Genomic DNA, 13263 nt, shown 5'->3' on the forward strand with positions numbered 1-13263 from the left:
TGTGTGTGTGTGTACACACACACCACATCTTCTTTTTCTGTTCATCTGTTGATGGATACTTAGATTGCTTCCAAATTTTGGCTACTGTAAATACTGTTGCCATGAACATGGGGGTGAAGATATCTTTTTTGAGATAGTGATTTCATTTCCTGCAGATAAATACCTACAAGAGGAATTGCTGGATCATATGGTAGTTCTATTTTTACTTTTTTGAGGAAACTCCATACTACTTTTCATAGTGGCTACATCAATTTGCATTCCTACCAAGAGTGTACAAGGACTCCTTTTCTTCACATTCTCACGAACACTTGTTATTTCTTATTTTTTTGGTGATAGCCATTCTAACTAGTGTGAGATGATATCTCATTGTGGTCTTGATTTGCATTTCCCTGATGATTAGTGATGTTGAGTACCTTTTGATGTACCTGTTGGCCATTTGTATGTTTTTTTTGGAAAATTGTCTATTCAGATCATCTATCCATTTTTAATCAGGTTTTTAATTTTTTGACATTCAGTTGTATACTTTCTTTATTTTTTTAGATATTAACCTCTTCTCAGATAAATGATGTGAAAATATTTTCTCCCATTCCATAGGTTGCCTTTTCATTTTGTTGATAGGTTCCTTTGCTGTACAGAAGTTTTAAAGTTTGATGTAGTCCCACTTGTTTATTTTTGCTTCTATTGCTTTTGGCATCAAATAAAAAAAAAATCCTTGTCAAGACCAATGTCATGGAGCTTACCCTCTGTGTTGTCTTCTAGGAGTCTTATGATTCCAGGTCTTAGATTCAAATTTGTATCCATTTTGAGTTCATTTTTATGTATGGTGTAAGATAACGGTCAAATTTCATACTTTTGCATATGGCTGTCCAATTTTCCCAACACCATTTATTGAAGAGGTGGCTGTCTTTTCCCCATTATATATTCCTGACTCATTTGTCATAAATTGGCCATTTATATATGAATATTTCTGGGCTCTCTATTCTGTTCAGTTGATCTACATGTCTGTTTTTATTCCAATACCATACTGTTTCAATTACTATACCTTCATAATATGTTTGAAATTGAAATCAAGGAGCATGATGCCTTCAGCTTTGTCCTTCTTTCCCAAGGTTGCTTTGGCTATTCGGGGTCTTTTGTGGTTCCATTCTATTTCTGTGAAAGGTGCCATTGTAATTATGGTAGTGATTGCATTGACTTTGTAGATTGCTTTGGGTAGTATGGATATTTTAACATTAATTCTTCCAATCCATGAGCACAGAATATCTTTCCACTTATTTGTGTCTTCTTCACTTTCTTTCATTAATGTCTTATAGTTTTCAGTGTGCAAATCTTTCACTCCTCTTGGTTAAATTTATTCCTAAGTATTTTATTCTTTTTGTTGCAGTTATAAATGGTATTGTTTTCTTAATTTCTCTTTGTGATAGTTCATATTAGAGTACAGAAACATAACTGGTTTTTGTATAATGATTTTGTATCCTGCAAATTTACTGAATCCTTTTATTAGTTCTAATGGTTTTATTGAAGTCTTTAGGGTTTTCTATATAAAATATCATGTCATCTGTAAATAGAGAGACTTTTACTTCTTCCTTTCCAATGTCGATGCCTTTTATCTCTTTTTCTTGCCCAATTGCTCTGACTGGGACTTCCAGTACTATGTTGAATAAAAGTGGCAAGAATGGACATCCCTGTCTTGTTCCTGATCTGAGAGGGAAAGCTTTCAGTTTTTCTTCACTGAGTATTATGACAGGTTTGGGTTTGTCATATATGACCTTTACTATGCTGAGGTATTTTCCCTCTATATCTACTATGTTTAGAGGTTTTATCATAAATGAGTGTTAAATTTTGTCAAATATCTTTTGCTGACATTTTTGAGATGATCATATGATTTTTACCCTTCATTTTGTTAATGTGGTGTATCACATTTATTGATTTGCAGATGTTGAACCATCCTTGCATCACTGGAACAAACCCTACTTGATCATGGTGTATGATTCTTTTAATGTATTGTTGAATTCAGTTTGCTAATATTTTTTGAGGATTTTTGCATCTATATGCATCAGGGATATTGGCCTATAGTTTTCTTTTTTCATGATATCCTCTTCCAGTTTTGGTATCAGGGAAATCCTGACCTCAGAAAATGAGTTTGGAAGTGTTCCCTACTCTTCTATTTTTTGGTATAGTTTAGAAAAGATTGGTATTCTTCTTTAAATGTTTGGTAGAATTCACCAGTGAAACTGTCTGGACCTGGACTTTTTATGTTGGGAGGTTTTTGATTACTGATTTTATGACCTAACTAGCAATTGGTCTGTTCAGATTTTCAATTTCTTCATGATTCAGTCATGGTAGGTTGTATGTTGTAGAATTTATCCATTTCTTCTAGGTTGTTCAAACTGTTGGTACATAATTGTTCCTAGTAGTCTCTTATGATCCTTTGTATTTCTATGGTATCAGTTATAACATCTCCTCTTTCATGTCTGACTTTATTTGAGTCCTCTCTCTTTTTTCCTTGGTGAGTCTAGTTAAGGGCTTGTCAATTTTGCTTATCTTAAAAAACAGCTCTTAGCTTCCTTGATCTTTTCTACTCTTTTTTTTTTTAGTCTCTGTTTATTTCCACCTTGATTTTTCTTACTTCCTTCCTTCTATTAAGTTTGGGCTTCATTTGCTCTTATTTTTCTAGTTCCTTGAGGTGTAAAATTAGGTTGTTTATTTGAGGTTTTTCTTGTTTCCAAAATGTAGGCAATGGGACTTCCCTGGAAGTCCAGTGGTTAAGATTCCATGCTTCCCAGCTCATGCAGCTCAATATCAAAAAAACAAACAACCCAATCCAAAAATGGGCAGAAGACCTAAATAGACATTTCTCCAAAGAAGATATACAGATTGCCAACAAACACATGAAAGAATGCTCAACATCATTAATCATTAGAGAAATGCAAATCAAAACTACAATGAGATATGATCTCACACTGGTCAGAATGCCCATCATCAAAAAATCTACAAACAATAAATGCTGGAGAGGGTGTGGAGAAAAGGGAATCCTCTTGCACTGTCGGTGAGAATGTAAATTGATACAGCCACTATGGAGAACAGTATGGAGGTTCCTTAAAAAACTACAAATAGAACTACCATACGACCCAGCAAACCCACTACTGGGCATGTACCCTGAGAAAACCATAATTCAAAAACAGTCATGTACCACAATGTTCATTGCAGCTCTATTTACAATAGCCAGGACATGGAAGCAACCTAAGTGTCTATCGACAGATGAATGGATAAAGAAGATGTGGCACATATATACAATGGAATATTACTCAGCCATAAAAAGAAACGAAATTGAGTTATTTGTAGTGAGATGGTTGGATCTAGAGTCTGTCATGCAGAGTAAAGTAAGTCAGAAAGGGAAAAACAAATACCATATGCTAACACATACATATGGAATCTAAGAAAAAAAATGGTCATGAAGAACCTAGGGGCAAGATGGGAATAAAGACACAGACCTACTAGAGAATGGACTTGAGGATATGGGGAGGGGGAAGGGGAAGCTGGGACGAAGTGAGAGAGTGGCATGGACATATATACACTACCAAATGTAAAATAGATAACTAGTGGGAAGCAGCTGCATAGCACAGGGAGATCAGCTCGGTGCTTTGTGACCACCTAGAAGGGTGGGATAGGGAGGGTGAGAGGGAGGGAGATGCAAGAGGGAAGAGATATGGGGATATATGTATATGTATAACTGATACACTTTGTTATGAAGGAGAAACTAACACGCCATTGTAAAGCAATTATACTCCAATAAAGATGTTAAAAAATTAAAAAAAAAAAAAAGATTCCATGCTTCCACTGCAGGGGGCATAGGTTCGATCCCCAGTCAGGGAACTAAGGTCTTGTATGTCATGTGGCACAGCCTAAATAAATAAAGGCATTTATCAGTATGAACTTCCCTCTTAGAACTGCTTTTGCTGAGTCTCATAAGTTTTCATATGTTGTATTTTCATTTTCATTTGTCTCAAGGTATTTTTTATTTCTCTTTTGATTTCTTCTTTGACCCGTTGGTTGTTCAGTAGCATGTTGTTTAATCTCCATATATTTGTAAATTATTATTTTTTTCTTGTAATTGGTTTCTAGTTTTATACATTGTGGTCAGAAAAGATAGCATGATTTCAATCTTTTTAAATTTATTAAGAGTTTTTTTGTGGCCTAACATATGTATCCTGGAGAATGTTTTATGTGTACTTGAGAATAATGTTTATTCTGTTGCTTTTGAATGAAATGTTCTTCATATGTCTAAGTCCATCTGATCTAACATGTCATTTAAGGCCAATGTTTCTTTAATGATTTTCTGTCTGCATGATCTATCTTTCAATGAAAGTGGGGTATTGAAGTCCCGTATGTTAATTGCTGTTTATTTCTTCCTTTAGGCCTGTTAATATTTGTTTTATAGATTTGGATACTCCTATGTTGGTGCATAAATATTTACAAATGTTGTATCATATTGTTAGATTTACCCCTTTATCATTATATAGTGACCCCTTTTGTCTCTTATTAGCCTTTGTCTTAAAGTCTACTTTGTCTGATATAAGTATAGCTACCCCACCTTTATTTTGGTTTCATTTGCATGGAGTATCTTTTTCCATCCCTTCACTTTCAGTCTGTGTGAGCCCTTATATCTGAGATGAGTCTTTTGTAGGCAGCAGATAGATAGGCCTTGTTTTTTAATCCACTTGGCCACTCAGTGTGGAGTAGAGAATTTAGTCAATTTACATTTAAAGTAATTACTGATAGGTATGTACTTATTGCCCATTTGTTAATTGTTTTCTGACAGTCTTGTAAGTCCTTTATTCTTTTTGTCTTCTCTTGTTCTCTTCATTTGTGCTTTGATAATTTTCTGTAGTGGTGCGCTAGATTCCTTTATGTTTATCTTTTGTGTATCTACTATAGGGCTTTGCTTTGTGGTTACCATGAGGCTTACATAAAACAACCTGTATTTATAACAGTCTTTCTCAAGTTGATAACAACTTAAGTTTTGTTGCATTCTAAAGGTCTATGTTTTACTCTCTCCCCACCTATGTTTTTTATTTTTGATGTCACAATTTACATCTTTTTATCTTGTATATTCATTAGCAAGTTTTTGTAGTCTAGTTATTTTTACCATTTTTGTCTCTTAATCCTACATAGGTTTATAAGTGTTTATCTACCACCATTACAATATTAGATTATTCTGAATTTAACCTATATTTATCTTTATCAGTGAGATTTATACTTTACTGTTACACATGAGTGCCCTTCTGTTTCAGCTTGAAGTCCCTTAAACATTTCTTGTACGGCCAGTATAGTGGTGCTGAACTTCAGCTTTTGTTTATCTGGAAAACTGTTTATCTGTCCTTCAATTCTGAAGGACAACTTTGCCATTAGAGAATTCTTAATTGGCAGGTTTTTTTCTTTCAGCACTTTGAATATATTGTGCCACTTTCCTCTGGCCTGGAAAGTTTCTGCTGAAAAATCTGATAGTCTTACGGAAGTTTCCTCTGTATGTAACAAGTTGTTTTTCTCTTGCTACTTTTAAGATTCTCTCTTTGTCTTTAACTTTTTACTATTTAATATAGTCTTGGTGTGGGTCTCTGTGGGTTCATCTCATTGGGAACTCTAGGCTTCCTGAATCTGGATGTCTGTTTCCCTCCTAGGTTAAGGAAGTTTTCAGCCATTATTTTTTTCAATCACTTTTATGCTGCTTTCTTTCTCTCTTTCCCTTCTGAGACCCTTATAATGCAAATGCTGGTCCACTTGATGTTATTCCATAAGTCCCTTAAGCTGTCTTTACTCATTTTCTTTTTTTTTTCTACTTTAATGGGATGAAGTCCACTGCCCTGTCTTGAAGTTCACTGATCCTTTCTACTGCTTCATCTAGTCTACAGTTGAATGCCTCTATTATATTTTTTAATTCAGTTATTCTATTCTTCATCTCTGTGATTTATGTTTGGGGTACTTTCTTATATTTTCTCATTTTAGAAATGTTCACTTTGTTCATGCATTGTTCTCCTGAGCTTGGTGAGCATGTTCATGACCATTATTTTGAACTCTTTATCAGGTAAATCACTTTATCCTTTTCTGGGGTTTTATCTTGTTCCTTCATTTAGAACATATTCCTTTGTTTCTTAATTTTTTTTACTCTCTGTGTTGGTTTATATGCATCAGATAAAACAACTACCTCTCCCAGTCTTGAATGAGTAGTCTCATGTAAGAGAAGACTTTATCGTTCAACCCTACCCTAGCTCTTTGTTGTCTCTGAAACCTTTGTGATTGTCCAAGTGGCCTTCTTTGTTCTTAGTGGCTCCCAGCAGTTGAGGGTGTCCAAGAGCTGTCAGTGTCCCAAAGGGGAAGATCTCAGTCAGTACCTAGATGCAGGCTGATTGGAAGCCATACCCTCAGGTAGGAGCTTTTAAAATATGCAAATATACCTCTTCCAGGAAAGACTGGGAGATGGGAATTTCTGTTTCCTCTGTTCTGACCCTTGGGGTGACAGCCAGTTAAGAACTGTTTCTTTGTTTGCTACCATCCTGTTGAACCTGTGAACACAAGCCCTGCTGGTCACTGGAGACAGGATATCAAGGGATGTATCCTCTGAGCATTAGTTACAAAAGTCAGTGCACCAAACCTGTGCATAAGCTCCTTTCTGAGAAATACTGGTGACCTGGGTGGGGCATGTGAAGATGGTACCCACTGGCTTTCCCTGGCATTTCAGTCTGCTGCTACTGCCCTGGAAGGAGCGGGTGGTTGCCAATTGGAAACTCTTTCTGTTTGTTGCAGTACTGTAGGACCCATGAACATAAGTCCTGCTGGCCACCAGAGCCAAGCTTTCAAGGGGTGTCCCCTGGGCAGCAGCTGTAAAAATGGGCCACCAAACATGTGCACAAGTTCCTTTGCAAGAGATACCAGCAACCTGGAGTGAGGCAGAGGGACAGTGTGAAGATAGTGCCCACCAGCCTCCCTGGTCTCTGGAGAGTAATGCAGTCAGCCCCTTGATGTGTGTTAAATTAGAAACCTTCCCCTTGGGCTGAAGCTACTAAGAGAAGCAAATAGGCCTCTTTCAAGAAAACACTGGGCATTTCTGTCTGCTGCCTCTGTGGTGTGTCCTGGGGGATAATGGTTAAACCTAGCAAGGAGGGAACAAGCAGGATAGCTATGGATGCATAGGAGATGAGACTAGTTGGAGTGAAGGGAGATTGTGGAGGGCTGTGGGAGGTAAGTGGAGAAACCATGAAAACCACCAAGAAAGTTGATACTTGATAGAATAGGTAAGATGGAGCCAGAAAAAATTTTTGAGCAGTGGGGGTATGTCTTGGGTAAATTATTCATCTCAGTCATCAGCCAGTTGAGACACTTTCTTCTTCAGTGAAATTCAACAGCTCCCAAGTGGAGATACTCTAGTTAAAAGGGTGTGGTAAAGGGGTTGACATGCAGAGCCTTCCTACATGTCTATCTCTCCACTGCTTTCTCCTCAGAATACCCAGGGCTTCACAGAGCATGGTTGAGAAACACCACCTCACTAGATTTTCTTTCTCCAGCCCAAGCCTAGATTGCAGTGGAAGCAATGAGAACACACCAAACAGTCCCCACAGCTTATGGAATTTCCCTCACTATCTCTGCTGATGCCCACACCAGAATTCCAGAAAACTTAAACTTTCCTATAGTTCCATTATCCAAAGCCAAGGATCAACTAGAAAGTTCAAGGGAGGAATTGATTTGATTGGGGTTGGAAGCGGGCACTGAGAAACCACAGGCAAATGTGGCTTGGCTGGGTTGGGAGGGCTGAAGACCAAATTGAAACTAGTGGCTTTAACTTCCATTTTAGCAAAGGCTGGGAGTTCTGTGGTGGATCAGGAGAAATGACTGTCATTACTCTGAACTGTTTTTATTAATTTCTTGCAACTTGGGATGAGTAGAGTTAAATCCATTTTTCAAATCATAACTCTAAATTTGGTGTTTAATAAAATTTCCTTACTCTCATTTCCTCATGTAGGGCTACACCCAATGCATACTGCTGGATTCTTCAAATCACCTTCACATACATACCTATACATTGCAGGCAGAGGAAGGTAAGAAAAATATGAGCAGGATGCAGACTCTGATGGATAATCTTCGGCTAAACGTACAAAGTTATAAGCAGGAAATCGAGGCAGTGATAAGTACCTGAGGCAGTTGCAACCTCATGGATTTCCTAGCCATTTACTACTTTTTTTTTTTGGGTACGCGGGCCTCTCACTGTTGTGGCCTCTCCCGTTGCGGAGCACAGGCTCTAGAAGCACAGGCCCAGTGGCCATGGCCCACGGGCCCAGCCACTCCATGGCATGTGGGACCTTCCTACCGGGGCACGAACCCGTGTCCCCTGCATGGGCAGGCAGACTCTCAACCACTGCGCCACCAGGGAAGACCCCCCCATTTACTTTTTTTTTTTAATGTAAGGGCTAAACTTTTATTTTTATTTATTTATTTTTGATGTATTTCTTTGCTTTTTTTTTAACATCTTTATTGGGGTATAATTGCTTTACAATGGTATGTTAGTTTCTGCTTTTTAACAAAGTGAATCAGTTATACACATATTCCCATATCTCTTCCCTCTTGCATCTCCCTCCCTCCCACCCTCCCTATCCCACACCTCCAGGCAGTGACAAAGCACCGAGCTGATCTCCCTGTGCTATGCGGCTGTTTCCCACTAGCTATCTACCTTACGTTTGGTAGTGTATATATGTCCATGCCACTCTCTCGCTTTGTCACAGCTTACCCTTCCCCCTCTCCATATCCTCAAGTCCATTCTCTAGTGAGTCTGTGTCTTTATTCCTGTCTTACCCCTAGGTTCTTCATGACATTCTTTTTTCTTTGATTCCATATATATGTGTTAGCATATGGTATTTGTCTTTCTCTTTCTGACTTACTTCACTCTGTATGACAGACTCTAGGTCTATCCACCTCATTACAAATAACTCAATTTTGTTTCCTTTTATGGCTGAGTAATATTCCATTGTATATATGTGCCACATCTTCTTTATCCATTCATCCGATGATGAGCACTTAGGTTGTTTCCATCTCTGGGCTATTGTAAATAGAGCTGCAATGAACATTTTGGTATATAACTCTTTTTGAATTATGGTTTTCTCAGGGTATATGCCCAGTAGTGGGATTGCTGGGTCATATGGTAGTTCTATTTTTAGTTTTTTAAGGAACCTCCATACTGTTCTCCATAGTGGCTGTACCAATTCACATTCCCACCAGCAGTGCAAGAGTGTTCCCTTTTCTCAACACTCTTTCCAGCATTTACTGTTTCTAGATTTTTTGATGATGGCCATTCTGACCAGTGTGAGATGATATCTTGTTGTAGTTTTGATTTGCATTTCTCTAATGATTAATGATATTGACCATTCTTTCATGTGTTTGTTGCCAGTCTGTACATCTTCTTTGGAGAAATATCTGTTTAGGTCTTCTGCCCATTTTTGGATTGGGTTGTTTGTTTTTTTCTTATTGAGTTGCATGAGCTGCTTGTAAATTTTGGAAATTAATCCTTTGTCAGTTGCTTCATTTGCAAATATTTTCTCCCATTCTGAGGGTTGTCTTTTGTTCTTGTTTATGGTTTTCTTTGCTGTGCAAAAGCTTTGAAGTTTCATTAGGTCTCATTTGTTTATTTTTGTTTTTATTTCCATTTCTCTAGAAGGTTGGTCAAGAAGGATCTTGCTGTGATTTATGTCATAGAGTGTTCTGCCTATGTTTTCCTCTAAGAGTTTGATAGTTTCTGGCCTTACATTTAGGTCTTTAATCCATTTTAAGCATATTTTTGTGTGTGGTGTTAGGGAGTGATCTAATCTCATACTTTTACATGTACCTGTCCAGTTTTCCCAGCACCACTTATTGAAGAGGCTGTCCTTTCTCCACTGTACATTCCCGCCTCCTTTATCAAAGATAAGGTGACCATATGTGTGTGGGTTTATCTCTGGGCTTTCGATCCTGTTCCATAGACTATGTTTCTTTTTTTGTGCCAGTACCATACTGTCTTGATTAATGTAGCTTTGTAGTATAGTCTGAAGTCAGGAAGCCTGATTCCTCCAATTCTGTTTTTCGTTCTCAAGATTGCCTTGGCTATTCGGGGTCTTTTGTGTTTACATACAAATTGTGAAATTTTTTGTTCTCGTTCTGTGAAAAATGCCAGTGGTAGTTTGATAGGGATTGAATTGAATCTGTAGATTGCTTTGAGTAGTAGAGTCATTTTCACAATGTTGATTTTTCCAATCCAAGAACATGGTATATCTCTCCATCTATTTGTATCATCTTTAATTTCTTTCTTCAGTGTCTTATAATTTTCTGCATACAGGTCTTTTGTCTCCTTAGGTAGGTTTATTCCTAGATATTTTATTCTTTTTGTTGCAATGGTAAATGGGAGTGTTTTCTTGATTTCACTTTCAGATTTTTCATCATTAGTGTATAGGAATGCCAGAGATTTCTGTGCATGAATTTTGTATCCTGCAACTTTACCAAATTCATTAATTAGCTCTAGTAGTTTTCTGGTAGCATCTTTAGGATTCTCTATGTATAGTATCATGTCATCTATAAACAGTGACACCTTTACTTCTTCTTTTCCAATTTGGATTCCTTTTATTTCCTTTTCTTCTCTGATTGCTGTGGCTAAAACTTCCAAAACTGTGTGGAATAACACTGGTGATAGTGGGCAACATTGTCTTGTTCCTGATCTTAGTGGAAATGCTTTCAGTTTTTCACCATTGAGGATGATGTTGGCTGTGGACTTGTCATATATGGCCTTTATTATGTTGAGTAAAGTTCCCTCTGTGCCTACATTCTGGAGGGTTTTTATCATAAATTGGTGTTGAATTTTGTCAAAAGCTTTCTCGGCATCTATTGAGATGATCATATGGTTTTTATCCTTCAATTTGTTAATGTGGTTTATCACATTGATTGATTTGCGTATATTAAAGAATCCTTGCATTTCTGGAATAAACCCCACTTGATCATGGTGTATGATCCTTTTAATGTGCTGTTGGATTGTGTTTGTTAGTATTTTGTTGAGGATTTTTGCTTCTATGTTCATCAGTGATATTGGCCTGTAGTTTTCTTTCTTTGTGACATCCTTGTCTGGCTTTGGTATCAAGGTGATGGTGGCCTCGTAGAATGAATTTGGGAGTGTTCCTCCCTCTGCTATATTTTGGAAGAGTTTGAGAAGGATGGGTGTTAGCTCTTCTCTAAATGTTTGATAGAATTCGCCTGTAAGCCATCTGGTCCTGGGCTTTTGTTTGTTGGAAGATTTTTAATCACAGTTTCAATTTCAGTGCTTGTGATTGGTCTGTGCATATTTTCTCTTTCTTCCTGATTTAGTCATGGCATGTTGTGCATTTCTAAGAATTTGTCCATTTCTTCCAGGTTGTCCATTTTATTGGCATAGAGTTGCTTGTAGTAATTTCTCATAACCTTTTGTATTTCTGTAGTGTCAGTTGTTACTTCTCCTTTTCCATTTCTAATTCTATTGATTTTCGCATTCTCCCTTTTTTCTTGATGAGTCTGGCTAATGGTTTATCAATTTTGTTTATCTTCTCAAAGAACCAGCTTTTAGTTTTATTGATCTTTGCTATTGTTTCCTTCATTTCTTTTTCATTTATTTCTGATATGATTTTTATGATTTCTTTCCTTCTGCTAACTTTGGGGTTTTTTTGTTCTTCTTTCTCTAATTGCTTTAGGTGCAAGGTTAGGTTGTTTATTCAAGATATTACCTGTTTCTTAAGGTGGGCTTGTATTGCTATAAACTTCCCTCTTAGAACTGCTTTAGCTGCATCCCACATGTTTTGGGTTGTCTTGTCTCCATTGCCATTTGTTTCTAGATATTTTTTAATTTCCTCTTTGATTTCTTCAGTGATCACTTCGTTATTAAGTAGTGTATTGTTTAGCCTCCATGTGTTTGTATTTTTTACAGATCTTTTCCTGTAAGTGATATCTAGTCTCTTAGTGTTGTGGTCAGAAAAGATACTTGATACAATTTCAATTTTCTTAAATTTACCAAGGCTTGACTTGTGACCCAAGATATGATCTGTCCTGGAGAATGTTCCATGAGCACTTGAGAAAAATGCATATTCTGTTGTTCTTGGATGGAGTGTCCTATAAATATCAATTAAGTCCATCTTGTTTAATGTATCATTTCAAGCTTGTGTTTCCTTATTTATTTTCATTTTGGATGATCTGTCCATGGGTGAAAGTGGGGTGTTAAAGTCCCCTACTATGAATGTGTTACTCTCGCTTTCCCCTTTTATGGCTGTTAGTATTTGCCTTATGTATTGAGGTGCTCCTATGTTGGGTGCATAAATATTTACAATTGTTATATCTTCTTCTTGGATTGATCCCTTGTAGTGTCCTTCTTTGTCTCTTCTAATAGTTTTTATTTAAAGTCTATTTTGTCTGATATGTGAATCACTACACCAGCTTTCTTTTGGTTTCCATTTGCATGAAATATCTTTTTCCATCCCGTTACTTTCAGTCTGTATGTGTCTCTAGGTCTGAAGTGGGTCTCTTGTAGACAGCATATATATGGATCTTGTTTTTTTACCCATTCAGCCAATCTGTGTCTTTTGGTGGGAGCATTTAGTCCATTTACATTTAAGGTAATTATCGATATGTATGTTCCTATTCCCATTTTCTAAATAGTTTTGGGTTCGTTATTGTAGGTCTTTTCCTTCTCTTGTGTTTCTTGCCTAGAGAAGTTCCTTTAGCATTTGTTGTAAAGCTGGTTTGGTGGTGCTGAACTCTCTCAGCTTTTGCTTGTCTGTAAAGTTTTAATTTCTCCATCAAATCTGAATGAGATCTTTGCTGGGTAGAGTAGTCTTGGTTGCAGGTTTTTCTCCTCATCACTTTAAATATGTCCTGCCAGTCCCTTCTGGCTTGCAGAGTTTCTGCTGAAAGATCCGCTGTTAACCTTATGGGGATTCCCTTGTGTGTTATTTGTTGTTTTTCCCTTGCTGCTTAATATGCTTTCTTTGTGTTTAATTTTTGACAGTTTGATTAATATGTGTCTTGGCATATTTCTCCTTGGATATATCCTGTATGGGACTCTCTATGCTTCCTGGACTTGATTAACTATTTCCTTTCCCATATTAGTGAAGTTTTCAACTATAATCTCTTCAAATATTTTCTCAGTCCCTTTCTTTGTCTCTTCTTCCTCTGTAACCCCTATAATTCGAATGTTGGTGCGTTTAATGTTGTCCCAGAGGTCTCTGAGAC

General features: G+C 37.1%; 1 protein-coding gene across 1 annotated transcript in view; it reads left to right on the forward strand.

The window, feature by feature from the left end:
- MYH15 (myosin heavy chain 15) overlaps nucleotides 1–13263 on the forward strand; it is a 185666-nt gene that overhangs the window by 164543 nt on the left and 7860 nt on the right. Inside the window, 1 exon segment of the mRNA XM_060149051.1 lies at nucleotides 8084–8183. Coding sequence (XP_060005034.1) covers nucleotides 8084–8183 — 100 coding nt within the window.

This window comes from Lagenorhynchus albirostris, chromosome 5 (assembly GCF_949774975.1).
Source record: "Lagenorhynchus albirostris chromosome 5, mLagAlb1.1, whole genome shotgun sequence".
In the NCBI taxonomy this organism is placed as follows: domain Eukaryota; kingdom Metazoa; phylum Chordata; class Mammalia; order Artiodactyla; family Delphinidae; genus Lagenorhynchus; species Lagenorhynchus albirostris.